The sequence below is a fragment of the Ciona intestinalis genome, unplaced genomic scaffold (genome assembly GCF_000224145.3).
Source record: "Ciona intestinalis unplaced genomic scaffold, KH HT001190.1, whole genome shotgun sequence".
Taxonomy (NCBI): Eukaryota; Metazoa; Chordata; class Ascidiacea; order Phlebobranchia; family Cionidae; genus Ciona; species Ciona intestinalis.
Genome location: NW_004191511.1, coordinates 10471 through 25330, shown reverse-complemented (window position 1 = coordinate 25330; position 14860 = coordinate 10471). Strand labels below are relative to the sequence as shown.

The window sequence follows — 14860 nt, the reverse complement described above, 5'->3', positions numbered from 1 at the left end:
CTGAGATATGTTCTGTCTGATGAACGATTGACTGCTGGGAAATACAAACATGTACTTGACGTTAGGGTTAGTATATTACTGTGGGGTAAGCTGGGACTGATAGCATATGGTGTCCCATATTTCCGTGTTTTTAAACAATTAACAACGCTTATTTGGGGTGGTGAGGATACGGTTATATTATTCTGTAAATATTCTATGTTTACTACAAAGTGGGACAAGAAAGTATATTAAAATATGTCCCATCTTACCCCACCCTACTATATAAGTGGCCATTCAAATTTGTTTATCCGCAATGCAAGAAATAATTGCAACCAAACGTTTTGTATATTTGTATATATATAGGACCGAACAAAGATTATAGATAATGTTAAGAAACAAAACTACACCGAGCTACGTATTACGAAACTTCAAGTGGAAGATTCTGGAATCTGGATCTGCAACATAGCTGCGTTAAACAGGTATTTGTTTGTATGAATATAAATAATACATTACGTATATTTTACCATATGGTACAGTGGGGTAAGATAAGACATATGGGGTAAGATAGGACAAATTATATAGTACGGTGGGGCAAGATGGGACATGTCTTTATTATATTTTCGTCCTATTTGGTAGTAAACAAAGAATATTTACAGAATTTACCGTTACCGAAAACACGAAATTAAATTCGTTTAATATTTCAGGCACGTTCAAATGCATCGGTTAGCGGTGTACCATCTTAACGTGGTAGACGTGCTGCATATGCAAACTATATACCTTGATGCTGATGAACAACCACATGATAACGGTCGATATGGCATAGATTGGATTACATGGCATTGGACAGCGTGGCAGGAATGTGATCGCTGTGACGTGGCGGGCGAACGACGTAGATATGGTAAGGGAGATAATTAAATGAATGAATGTAACCAGTTTATCCTCGCATAGCGGGGCAACGACAGTCGTTATAACACGGGTGTTCTGTTTTATACACCTTGTGCCCGCTTACGAGTTACCACGTATGTGACCTTTTATCCTCGCGTGGTGGGGCAACGACAGTTATTATAATACGGTAGTTCTGTTGTATCATGCACCTTGTGCCCGCTTACGAGACCACATATAACTTAGTGGGCGATTGCTTTTATGTATGGCTGACTATTTCAACAATTCATTAGTGACCACTGGGTTGAAGCAATTGCTTTAAGTGTCTTGCCCAATGACACATACGTCAACAATGGTAGCAGCGACGAGCCTTGATCGATACGTGGTAACTTGTAAGCGGACGAAGTGTATGAAACAGAACACCCGTGTTATAACAACTGTCATTTCCCAGCCACGCGAGGACAAATAAGTTAAATTTATTTATACACGTCATAGGGTTCTGTTACACCAGCGAAACCTCGCTCGATGACGTCATAGGGCGCCGTCTACCGTGCAGATCACGCTTACTCCCCGAAGTTAAACGACAACGGTTGATGCGGTTTCATGATTATGTTGCCATCGCGTCATGCACGTCCAGATGTAAGAAGAAGCCCGACCATTATTACGTTGATGCTAATACGGGTAAGTTATATGGTAGGGTGGGGTAGGATGGATACCTTTAGCACGTAATATCCAAATATCCTGACCGTGTTTTCAGCGATTAACAACGGTGTATGGGAGCCGTGAGAATACGGTTTAATAATTCTTTAAATTTTCTTTGTTTACTACCGAATGGGACAAAAAATACTACTAAATGGGACAAAGAAAATAGAATGAAAAGTGTCCCGACTTCCCCCATCCTACCATATGAACAATCTGTTTCTTACAGGCAAGCTACCTGTAGTCCCACATCAAGTCACTCGACAATTGATCCAACAAACCACTGGTTCAAGCGTTAATTTATCATGTACTGATGCCAGCCCCAACTCAGCGGTCGGTTGGCAGTTTATTAATGGTAGCATGGGAAATGTGGTTCACCTTACTAAATATGCGGTGAATAGGAAACAACTGCTGCATATTGCAACTAGCATACGTCAAGATGACTCGCTCTATATTGAGTCAATATCGGTGAGTGTGTCGGTTGTTTAATGCATCGCCTACTCAATACACGGCCTAGGAATTCACCTAAACTGCTCAGAAAATAAGAGGCCTATTGACGCAAACAATATACCCATTGTAATTCATTGTTTCGTCACTGTTTTATAAGTTTAGGTGTATTCCTATAGTATTGCGTAAGGCATGTTAAATATCATTGTGTTTGAATATTTTCAACTTTACCTTGAATAATTTTGCATGCGGTTTATATTTTGACTTTGCTTGTTTGTGGCATAAAACAGCGGCCATGCTTATTTCTTTCAATTAAATGTAAATGTACCGTAATATATAAAATCACCCACAAAGTTACATTACGTGGTAACTTGTAAGCGGACACAAGGTGTATGAAACAGAACACCCGTGTTACAGCGGATGTTATGCCCTGCCATGTCAGGATAATATTTGTCGTTTATTTATAAATGATGCAGTTACTTTAGAAACACAACAATTAACATGTTTCCCATTTCTAGAACACCAATAAAGGATATTACGTTTGTTACGCGGACCAACAACTGGTAGCAAGTTATCGACTTCAAGTTACAAGTGGTTTGTTCGACCTAAATATGTTCCTTGATTCCCTGATATACCTTGTGTTGTTTATTGTAATATTAGTTTTTGTTATGACAGCAATAGCAGTAATAAGGTCAGGGCTGTTCCGTGATACAAAATATTAAATTGTGAATATAAGTATTATATGTAAGGCTATACATTGGTGGAGTTTTTAATCAAGCCAAAAAAAACATGTGTATTGCACTGTAAGGTAAGATGGGGCACTTTTAGCACATAGACCCCATATTTTCTGGTGGCGTACGCAAGGAACACGCAAAAACGATAATCAAGTTTGCAAAACGAACTGTGTAGCCTACAAATAATGGACTACAGTTATAATAGTGATAAATAAAAACAAACGAACACAAATTGTGATAAAAGAAAGAAACCATAAAATGTAAAAATTGTGTTGGTGTCAAATTTTAACGTTAACCCCGCGACATTACAGTCTTAATTTAATAACTTCGAACTCTAAAAACCTTCAAAGTGAAGTAATGTACTACATCTATTTTACCCGAAGTAATGTTTCAATATGGTAGGGTGTGGTCCCGTATTCTACTGAAGTATCCGACCAAGAATAGGATTCTTGGTTAGTTTCCAATATTTCTGATGAACACTTGGCTTAGAATCACATCGCTGTCAATCAAATCAAGGAAGCCATCATCAAAATAGGATATATAGTCTATACCCAACTGAGGATGTCTTAAGATTTCTCTCCAACAAAGTGCGCATACTCTATAGTTCGAATAACTTCCACCCTAAAGCGCATTGGAAGCCATTGCTACCCGAGACGGGTTCCGGTAAAATGTGGAGTCAATTGAACCCTAATGACAGTATATTCACACTTTTTTCGGAAGTTATCAAAAGTTGAGTTTTAAGACGTTTTCTGTTATAAACTTATTGGGGCTCCCTGGAGTTGGTACTCTTTACCAGCGAGGAAGTTATTGCAATGCAAAAGAATATAAAAGGCGTGTATCTTGCTGAAACTTCACAAGTTGATAAACAACTATAGAAGATGGATCGAAGACTTCTTACCATTCTGCTTATTGGGCTCGTCTGCTTCGCTTAGCTGGGAGAGAGTTACGGCTATCGTTATTATCACGGAAATAAGTAGGGGAATTGAAAGCGATGTATATACGTGTGACTTTGCATGTTTAATCAAATGCGTACAAAGCAATGAAAAGCATGGAGGGAGGGGGAAACATTTCGTTATTTTGTATAGTAGTGTAGGGTAAGATGGATACGGTTAGCCATAGTCCACTATAAAGATATCTTTAGGACATGGGTTAGCACATAAATCCCATGTTTCCTAATCGTTGTTTTAACAATTAAGAACTCTCTTTTATAGAATCGTAAGGGTATACAGGTATATAGTCCTGTAAGTATTCCTTTTATTACCAAATGGGGGTAAAATGGGACCACACAAAGAAAATATGAGTATGTACCATCTTACCCCAGCCTCTTTTGTTTAACTTAGTTTCTATGACAGTTTTTGTCGTAATATTCTTCCGCTAAATAGTTCCAACAAAAGCTCCATAAATCCTTGAAAGGAAAGTTCTTCGTGATAATTACAATCAGCAAACTTGGTGACGTAATGAAGGTACGTTTTCCACTTCCGTAGTTTGGTTTTGTATAAAGCAGTAACATCGTCCAAATCATCTATGGACAAATATGCCATCAAACTTTGAAATGAATCAAGGTCGATGGTCAGACTCCTTTTCTTGTTGAATTTGTTGAATAATTCAGCAGCTTTGCAGACAACTAAAACGTCATTACAAACAAACCGCTTGTAATCTTCATCATCGATATATTGATTGTCCCTGCTTGCTGGGAACACTTTCTCCAAGAAGGAAGTTTCTTTGCAATTGGGTTCGGTGAGTATTTTCAGTAAATCTCGATGTAGATTGAATGCAATCTGTGAGGGGATGATGACGTGGTCAATTATAGATTGTCTAAATTGTCGGCCATACACTGCAAAAGTTTCCAAACAAGAACTCCAAAATGACATACGTGGTAACTGGTAAGCGGACACGAGATGCGGGGTAAGATGGGATACCTTTAGCATATAAATCCCTTAATTTTCAATCGTGTTTTTTAATGTTAACTAACGCTATTTTACAGTCGTAAACGATACGCGGTTATAATTCTGAAAATATTCGTTGTTTACTATTAATTTAGGGCGTGAAACAAAATGAAAACGTGTCTATTTTACCCCACCTCTAAACTATGGTATCCCATCTTACCCCACCCTATTATATTTGTATTTTGTCTGAACTTATTAAAACCTCAGCTACTGGTTGTAGGAACAGCCGACTCTCCCTTCCACCCTCAAGTGTCGGATAATAACTTCGTATTCTCGGCTCGTTCATTTCAATGAACTTTACTTCCAAGTCTGACGTCACCATCGTATCGACTCCGATGATTTGGAACGATCTGATAAAACATGTCATAGTAAGGGGTAAGATGGGATACCACGTTATAGTAGGGTGAGGTAAGATGAGATACCACGATAAAAGGGTGGGGTAAGATGGGATACCACGTTATAGTAGGGTGAGGTAAGATGAGATACCACGATAAAAGGGTGGGGTAAGGTGAGAAACCACGATAAAAGGGTGGGATAAGATGGGATGCCACGATTAAAGGGTGGGGTAAGATGGGATATCACGATATAGTAGGGTGGGGTAAGATGGGATATCANCGATATAGTAGGGTGGGGTAAGATGGGATAGAACACGTTATAGTAGGGTGGGGTAAGATAGGATATCCCGATATAGTAGGACGGGGTAAGATGGGATACCACGATAAAAGGGTGGGGTAAGATGGGATATCACGATATAGTAGGGTGGGGTATTTTCATTTTCTTTCATCGTCCAATTTGGTAGTAAACAAAAAGTTTACAGAATTAAAAAACTCAAAAAGCGTTGTGAAATGTTAAAAAGCAGATTTGGAAATATGGGACGTATGGCTGACGGTATCCATCTTACCCTACAGTACTATACAAAATAATGAAATGTTTTCCTACAGTTATTATTACTTGGTATTTTCCCTTCCTGTCATCGCATTCTGCCAAACCATTAAATCAGGAATAACAGCAATGATCGCTTTCAGAGAAGAAATTACTATTTTTCGTTCAACCTCGTCCGCGTCGTGCCCGTTTTGTTTCAACATCTGTTAATATTATTCTGTTACTACCAGGCATAATGTAAATAACCGTTGAGCGGATCATATTGTATTTAACAGAGTGTATTTCCAACGCTTTGTCTGCCATCCGCCAAGCCAAGGCCCGTCGCTGCTACCATTGTGGGCGTATGTGACCTTGGGCAAGATACTTAGCCGCAATTGCTCCAACTCAGTGGTCACTAATGGGCTGTCAAAAGTATCAGCTATACATAAAAAAATCCCTTCCAAAAAAAAAGTGGTCGATTGTTTCAGTAAATGAGAACATGTCTATTTTACCAACTCTGGCTTGGCCGAATGGCAGACTATTGACCGGTAAAATACATTACGATTCCTTACCAGAATGAGACTCAAAAGATTATTCACATTATGCATGTTTAAAATCTCACAGTACAGTGCGAATTTTAAAATACGTTGCAGAAAAAGTAGAAACATGCGACAACCTGTTTCATTTCAAGCAAACTTTTGCATCGCGCAGGATCAAATTTTCCCTCTTTATTGTTGACACTGAAGTTGGATAGGTGTTGGGACGTGTCGGAGAAATTGTCAACATCGTATCGGATCGCACAAAGACGGCAGAATGATCCCTAAAAATAAATAACGTATAGTAGTGTGGGGTAAAATGGGATATTGTTAGCACCTAAATCCCATATTTTATGATCGTGTTTTAACAATTAACAATTCTTTTAGAATCGTGAGAATACCGTCATATATTTTGTAAATGTTCTTTGTTTACTCTACCAATTCGGAAAGAAAATTCTTTTTTTTTATTCAAACAAAAGCAATAGTTTTAAATTTACTTTCAGAAAAAAAAAACAAATGAAAAAAATTTAAGATTACCTTTGCGTAATAAATTTCCAATGGTTTTAAACTCATGATGACGAAAAACGATCGAATGTCAAATTTGTAACCATTCCATAACAGGGGGGTTTCAATGTATTTCTGTCAAAATTAAAATTAGTAAATCTTGAATGAAACTTACTTTATCCTGGCGCGGCGGGAAACGACAGTTGTTTTAACATGGCATACATGTTATATCGTTACGCCGTGGGTGATTTAATAGTCGAATTTTTCATTACTTTCTGTGTGGCTGACAATTTAGACAACCCATTAGTGACCACTGGGTTGGAGCAATTTTTTTGTGTCTTGTCCAAGGACACATACGCCCATAATGGTAGCAACGACAAGTGTATATATGTGTAAGACTTGTAAACAAACGTTAAATAAGTCAGTCAAAGAGATTATAACCATCTTTTTCAGTCAGTCATTCATATTTCATTGCCGATGCAAATTTTAGATAAAACAATTCAAATTACCTGCACTACAGCGGGGGTGTCTTTAGTTATTTCCTCAAGTAGGGCAGGGTCGTTAAAAAACTTAATCCCATTCCCCCTACACTCGTGATCTGGTTTGTAAACATAGGAGGGAACACTGATGCCTGGAAGTGCATAATAAGTGATTGTATGAATGTAACCAAATCCTTGCATGGCGGGGCAACGGCAGTCGTTATAACACGGGTGTTTTATTTCATACACCTCGTGCCCACTTACAAGTTACCACGTATGTAACTTATTTATCCTCGCATGGCGGGGCAACCACGGTCGTTATAACACGGGTGTTCTGTTTTATACACCTTGTGCCTGCTTACGAGTTACCACGTATGTAACTTTGTGGGTGATTGAATTTCTGTATGGCTGATAGTTTAAACAACCCATTAGTGACCACTGGGTTGGAGCAATTGCTGTTACGTGTCTTGCCCAAGGACACATACGCCCACAATGGTAGCAACCAATTAAGTAGCAATTGAAAGAGCATTAGGTGTTTGAAATATTATTTAAACTGACCTGCGTGGTTACCAACGTTTGGCATTTCTTTCATCTCATGGGGAAATATCCAGGTTTGGGGGTAAAAGTCAAAATGTCCCAAAAATAGTTTTGACATTGTTCGAAGCGCTAACGTCGTATCAACCTAAATGAAATATATATTACGCATTTGTTATTTATCTCTTCGAAGACGATGACAAAGATCCTGTGATTAAAAAAACGAAGAGAAGGAAATCAACATAAAAACAACAGTCGCTAAAACACGCTTTGGTTAAAGATGTGGAAAAGAATGTTAGTTATAGCTCGGCTGTTGAACCAAAACAATTGTTGTTTAATTTCAAGAAAAACAGGCGGAAACACAAAAGCATTTTTAACATAAAACATCATGTGGTTGTGACGCCACCGTGTTTTGCTTTCGTAAGATTGCCCGATCTTTGTTGCCGTGACCCGAAAGACAATAATGCATAGTAGGATGGGGGTAAGATGGGACACCTTTCCAATTTATTTTCTCATCCCATTTGGTAGAAAACGAAGAACTATAAAACTGTATCCTCACGACTCCGATAGACTGTTGTTAGCTGTTTAAAACACGGCCATGATATTTAGATATTATGTGCTTAAGGTGTCCCATCTTCCCCCACAGTACCATATTTTATTCAGAGGTTAACATTATTTTACACAAACAAAACAAACCTTTTTCTCAACAACCGCGAACCCTGGGATATTGTTCACAACGTTGCAACCGTGATTGGTGTAATACCCTTTATCTATATGTTTGATACTTTGTATGTTTCCCCAGTAAATACATTTATCGTTATCCTGGTCTGTTAAATAAATGAATGAATAAACTTTGCTTTGTTCTCGCGTGGCCGGAAAACGACATCCGCCATAACACGGGTGTTTTGTTTCATACACCTCGTGCTCGCTCACAAGTTACTACGTATGTAATTTATTTATCCTCGCATGGCGGGGCAACGACAGTCGTTATAACACGGGTGTTCTGTTTCATACACCTCGTGCTCGCTTACAAGTTACCACGTATGTAATTTATTTATTCTTGCACGACGGGGCAACGACAGTCGTTATAACCCGGGTGTTCTGTTTCATACACCTCGTGCTCGCTTACAAGTTACCACGTATGTAATTTATTTATCCTCGCATGGCGGGGCAACGACAGTCGTTATAACACGGGTGTTTTGTTTCATACACCTCGTGCTCGCTCCCAAGTTACCACGTATGTAATTTATTTATCCTCGCATGGCGGGGCAACGACAGTCGTTATAACACGGGTGTTTTGTTTCATACACCTCGTGCTCGCTCACAAGTTAACATGTATGTAATTTATTTATCCTCGCATGGCGGGGCAACGACAGTCGTTATAACACGGATGTTCTGTTTCATACACCTCGTCGCTTACGAGTTAACGTATGTAACTTGGGTTGTTTTAGAGTCATAGAGCTACGGTTATAATATAATTCTGTAAATATTCGTTACATTTTTCGTCACCTTTTTCACAGATTGTAGATACAACGTTCCACCCGAACTCTTTTGCCGCCTCCTTTAAAATTTCCGTCGTGCTCTCGTATGCGTTTATGGTGTTTATTGTCCAATCATGGTTATTGACCGATTCCATTTAAACTGAGGTGTTAGTTATTACTTAAAATTTTCTAAAAGGATCTCACCCTGCTATATAGTACTGTGAGGGAGGTGGGACGCCTTTTCAATCTATTTTCTCGACCCATTTAGTAGTAAACAAAGAACATTCAAATAATTATGAAACCATATATACTCACGATTCAAATATACCGTTGTAAATTGTTTAAAACTCGATCATGATATTTGGGATATTATGTGATAAAGGTGTCCCGTTTCCCCACCCTACTATACATTACTTTCTATATAGCACTGTGGGGAAAATGGAATACCGTTAGCATCCAAACCCAATAATTAATGAACGCTCTTTTCGAGTCGCAGCTACGTTTTATAATTTTGCAAATATTCCTTATTTTCTACTAAATGTGACGAGAAAACGAGTGTAGTCAGTGTCCATCTTACCCCACCCTTTTATAACTAACTTTATAATCCATAAACTACTCTCAACATAGCGTTCTTAGTAGCTGTTATTATAATGCTAATTTATGAATGGTGATGTGTATTATATGCGATGTGTTCTTGATATGTGCCGGTTCGGAAGGATGGGGATATCACATGTCTTTATTGATTGAAATAAACCGCGTTTGGCGTTTCCGCGAAATTTAGCAATTGTTATTTTGTAAACAAGTCGATTATAACTGCGATATATTCCGTGAATTCGTCCTGATCTATATGGTATTCTAATGCTCATGAAGTTGGATGATTCTCGTGATCAAGTACTATGAAATATGTAACAAATAAAAATCTATTTCAATGAACTGCATGTAGATAGCTCATTAGATTAAGATACAGATATTGTATTTTATTGGATATATAGTAGGGTGGGGGAGATGGAACACTTTATCAATCTGTTTTCTCTTACTATCATTCTGTTTTCTCTTAATTTGGTAGTAAACAAAGGACATTCAATGAAATATAAAACCGTATCCTCATGACTCCCATATACCGTTGTTAATTGTTTAAAACACGATCAGGATATTTGAATATTACGTGTTAAATGTGTAGCATCTCCCTCCACAGAAAGACTATATGTTTTCCCAGACTGGCATTATCAACCTCATACCACTTCATCCAGGTTTAATGAGAAGACGTATTTATAAACTTATATGCGAAGTTATACACAAGGTTTATAGAAATGGTTCTCAAAAGTAAAGAATTCCCGGAGCCATTTGGCATGAAACAGAACACCCGTGTGATAACGTCTTCGTTTTCCGGCCACGCAAGGATAAATAATTTACATTCATTCATATTTATTACGTAATGTCAACAAACGATAGACGTAAACAGGCATATTAAGGTTTGTTAATAACGTTTTAGCGGCTCACCTTACAGTATAAAAACATAGTGTATTTCCGACGTTTAAAGTCTTGCCAGGTTGCAGACAAAATGTCGAAAATACACTATGTTTTTATACTGTAAGGTGAGCCGCTAAAAGGTTATTAACATTATGCCCGGTAGCAGAGGTTACAGAATGTTACTGCGTTTTATTTCCACTAAACATCAACATTCATGCGACGAGTTACACAGAATAAATTGCATGCAAAACATGCAACGTTATATAAAGTACTGTGGGGTAAGATGGGATACGGGGTAGGATGGGATACGGTACCACTTTAAACAATTAACAACACTTAGTAATTTTCTTTTGATTCTTACCAAACGGTACAAAAAAATAAAACCACGTACCATCTTACCCCAACCTACTATATTGAAAACAATATCCAACCAAACAACTCTATTCTAATGAACTTTGAATTTTTCCGAGATTGATGAAAACTGAATGCGTCAGCCAGTTAGGCTCCGGTTCTTTTTCTACCTCTCCTCCTTTCAACAACAAAGCAAGAGGAGCGCTTCCATAATGTTCATGTTTGAACCGCATACCAACCCATACATTATCACCAGGTGAAAGGGCGGGGTCGGGCGTGCAATGAACGTAAAACCCAACTTTATTGCCACGACGGAACGCAATGATGCTTGAAAGTTATTCAACAAGTTTTATTCAGTTTAAATTATATTTAAGTTAATAGGAATGAAAATGCTTAAATAGTTGTATTACTAACATAGGCGTCAAACTTTTTGGAATGCAGGGAAGGCAGGGATAGTTAGATTAATCTTTTAATGATTAAAAACAAATTTGGTTCCATTGTTTAATGCAGTGCAGAACCTCTAGGGTTGGCCTATATACCCTGTTTGATCCCCTATGCATACATAACTCTAAAAATACAGGCGAGGCAGGGATAGTTAGATGGGTCCTTCAAGGAAACAAATTGGTTCCAATGTTTACTGAATCATGTAATGCATAAAATTGAGGGTTAGCCTGCCCACCCTGCCACCCCAGGTTTGGCGCCTTTATCATACTAACCTTGCGTCATCAGTATTGTTTGTTGAAGTAAGTTGATCAACAAACTCAGCAGCGTCGTCAAACTTTCCCACAACTATATCGCATGTTGGAAGCTCTATCTATTGTATGGGAGTTTCAATATATAAAGAAATCGTTTACAGTAGTGTTTACAATAACTGGGTAGCAGGTGTATGAAACAGAACACCCGTGTTATAACGACTGTCGTTGCCCCGCCATGCGAGGATAAATAAGTTACATACGTTGTAACTCGTAAGCGGGAACGAGGTGTATGAAACAGAACACCCGTGTTATAACGACTGTCGTTGCCCCGCCATGCGAGGATAAATAAGTTACATACATGGTAACTCGTAAGCGGGAACGAGGTGTATGAAACATAACACCCGTGTTATAACAACTGTAGTTGCCCCGCCATGCGAGGATAAATAAGTCACGTTAGTATTCCATCATTTATCTATTGGTTGCGAATAGGTAACACAAACACCACTATTATTGATCTAATGTTATGTAGTTCAAACATTCAATCAGTTTGATATAAAATAAAAACCACTTTATGAAACCTTTGCGTTTATCTCATGTTTAGTTTCCTCCATTGGTAGGAAGGTTGCGTGTATGACGTGCTCCGTTGGGTTTGTGATTGACAGGACGAACTGACAACGTTCACCAGCGCGCAATGTTGATGGTTTGCTGATCCTTATATCAGGTATGTGGTTTCTGTAAAAAAAAATTGGGTTTTGAAAAAATAATTCTATAGGTTTTACGGTAAAAACATACTACTTGAGTTTTTGTATAACAATTATCTTGGCTTTGTAAAAACTGCTCGGTATAAAAAAACATTATATACAAGTTACAACTAAATATATACAAAATAAATTTTATGTCAACGCATACAAAATAAAATATATTTAGAAATCTGGTATTTTGATTTAAAGCATTGCAATGTTTTCATTTACACCATTATTAAAAAAAAATCTTCCGTTTGCTTTCATTTAGCCAAAAAAACAATACTTAAAAAAATAAGTTGTTTAACATTTGCAACACAGTATAAACTTACAATGCGATGAGATGGATTTTAAACTTGATGGAAGTTGGACTGTACTCGGGCTTGATAATGTTGTGATCACAAATCTAAATGTAATGTGTTGCAGAGGTTATGGGTTCAAGGCTCATCGCTGCTATCATTGTGGGCGTATGTTTCCTTGGGCAAGACACATAAACGCAATTGCTTCAACCCAGTGGTCACTAATGAGTTGCATAAATTATCGGCGGTAGAGAAATTCAATCACCCACAAAGTTACATACCTGGTAAACTCGTAAGCGGGCACGAGGTGTATGAAACAGAACACCCGTGTTATAAAGACTGTTGTTGCCCCGCTATGCGAGGATAAATAAGTTACATCCATATATTCCCCACAAAGTTACATTCACCATCAATTAAACCTGACCTTGCATCTGAGCGATTGTTTCATAAACATTTGCGATCTTCTTGGAGCTAAATCCGAACATTCAATAATTTGATTCCCTGGTTGGTCCAAGCGCTGAGCAGTTGATGTCACTAAAATAAATTTTATCGACTTATTAATATTTTCTAAACAAGTACTGTTAAAAAACGAATCATAAAAAGTATAAGCCACAAATGGGGTTAAATTTTTTGCATATACCAAAAAAGTGCATAAGTAAGTAATTGATCGAATGTAACTCATTTATCCTTGCTTGGTGGGGCAATGTCAGTCGTTATAACACGGGTGTTCTGTTTCATACACCGCGTGCCTGCTAAAGAAATTTCTTACTTGCTGTAAATTGAACAGGCTTGTAAACATCCGTGTTTAACTTTTCCACATCATCCAGTGCAAGTGTGGAAGATGCGTCGATTGAAACGTCTTTTAAACTCGAAACATCTTTCAACCGTAAGCTTGACAATGCACCACTAAGCGAATCGCCAAACATAGATTTCTTCCCAGGCGAATGCTTGCTGGATGTATATTTCTGTTTCAACTGAAAATAATAAATGAATAAATAAAAACAAACAGATTGAAAGATTTAAAACATTGAATAAAATACTTTGTTTAGTCTCTTCCCGTCACGATAACGAAGATCGAAAAGTTTACAAAAGTAAATAAACGCGAAGTAACCGTAAAACGACAGTTGTAATAACACGCTTATAAATAAAAAAGTAGATAACTTATTTGATGAAGTTGTGACTGATTTTATAGTTCCATTACACATATATATAAATTTAAAGAAAAACCTAGATCATTTATATATTAACATTAGGTGTATCCTTGAATATACAAACACATTAACTACCTGCATTGTAACCGACATCAACTCCTTTTTGATCGGAGATTTTCGGGCTTGTTCAACTTTTTCTTTATGTTCAAGATACTTGTAATACTCAAGCAGTTTATTTATCTGTGAGTGAGATAAGTGAAAGTTGACTCAAAGTCGCTGAAAGTCCTGCCAGGTTTTAATACCAGGCATGACATGGATATTGGGGGTAATGGGCAACTCTGGCCTAAATCCCAGGTCCCATGGCGTGGCTTACTGTAGGACCTCACCCATATAGAATATAATGTGCATATACAATGTTGTGGTGATAGGCCAACTCTGGCCTAAATCCCGGGTCCCATGGCATGTCTCACTGTAGGACCTCACCCATATAGAATGGAATGTGCATATACAATGTTGGGGTAATGGGTCAACTCTGGCCAAAATCCCAGGTCCCATGGCATGCCTCACTGTAGGACCTCACCCATATAGAATAAAATGTGCATACAGCATATAAAATGTTGGGGTAATGGGGCAAACTCTGGTCTAAAGCCCAGGACCTCAAAGACCTCACCCATATAAAATAAAAAAAATGACATGGGTTTGCAGAGTATGCCCTGGAATATGTGCCTAATACGGGAATGTTTCATGGAATGTATTGGTGTAGCTACACATTATATTGAAGTAACTTACCCGAGGTAAACTAGGGTTTGCTTTTTCCATCCATGCGTCATTTGCTGTTATACAAGAACAAAGAATATAAATCACATAATACAAAATAATTTGACAGGTTATTATATTCTCATTTAGCATTATACTTCTGGTGTCCTTCTATGGTTATATTATTGATAGGGGCGTATCCGTGAAATTCAAAAGGGTTCAATCAGCTATATTTTTACCCAATAGTACAGCGCACGAAGATATAGAAGACAATAATTTTTTTAAAACACCCGTAGGGCATGACATTATTTTAAGT

General features: G+C 37.8%; 3 protein-coding genes across 5 annotated transcripts in view; 1 reads left to right on the top strand and 2 right to left on the bottom strand.

The window, feature by feature from the left end:
* Nucleotides 1-342: 342 nt before the first annotated feature.
* On the top strand, nucleotides 343-3815 carry LOC100175422 (Ig-like V-type domain-containing protein FAM187A; the record flags this gene model as incomplete). The annotated part of the gene is made up of 5 exons (XM_002124742.3): nucleotides 343-458; nucleotides 684-877; nucleotides 1357-1542; nucleotides 1790-2028; nucleotides 2526-3815. Coding segments are annotated over 5 exons (939 nt in total), but the record flags the coding sequence as incomplete, so codon positions are not given.
* Nucleotides 3816-4050: 235 nt separating this feature from the next.
* LOC101242514 (tubulin polyglutamylase TTLL11-like) lies at nucleotides 4051-9419 on the bottom strand. The gene is made up of 9 exons (XM_004227518.2): nucleotides 9111-9419; nucleotides 8298-8428; nucleotides 7626-7749; nucleotides 7098-7219; nucleotides 6622-6723; nucleotides 6225-6368; nucleotides 5639-5772; nucleotides 4890-5037; nucleotides 4051-4519 (listed from the first exon to the last, which is right to left on the bottom strand). Exons 1-9 carry the CDS (start codon nucleotides 9235-9237, stop codon nucleotides 4085-4087), a joined length of 1467 nt encoding a protein of 488 aa, XP_004227566.1. The 5' UTR covers nucleotides 9238-9419; the 3' UTR covers nucleotides 4051-4084.
* A 1070-nt stretch (nucleotides 9420-10489) lies between these two features.
* Nucleotides 10490-14860, bottom strand: part of LOC100180096 (dynactin subunit 4) — a 6783-nt gene continuing 2412 nt past the window's right edge. For 2 of the 3 annotated variants that reach the window (XM_018817235.2, XM_026840322.1), the window contains exons 4-11: nucleotides 14578-14621; nucleotides 13924-14028; nucleotides 13407-13611; nucleotides 13062-13171; nucleotides 12671-12744; nucleotides 12177-12330; nucleotides 11620-11717; nucleotides 10490-11230 (exon numbers count right to left, since the gene is read on the bottom strand). In XM_018817235.2, the coding sequence (XP_018672780.1) occupies nucleotides 10993-11230; nucleotides 11620-11717; nucleotides 12177-12330; nucleotides 12671-12744; nucleotides 13062-13171; nucleotides 13407-13611; nucleotides 13924-14028; nucleotides 14578-14621 (1028 nt within the window). In that variant the 3' untranslated portion in view covers nucleotides 10490-10992. The remainder of the gene's footprint in view (nucleotides 11231-11619; nucleotides 11718-12176; nucleotides 12331-12670; nucleotides 12745-13061; nucleotides 13172-13406; nucleotides 13612-13923; nucleotides 14029-14577; nucleotides 14622-14860) is intronic. The other variant, XM_002130252.4, reaches the window with a different exon arrangement.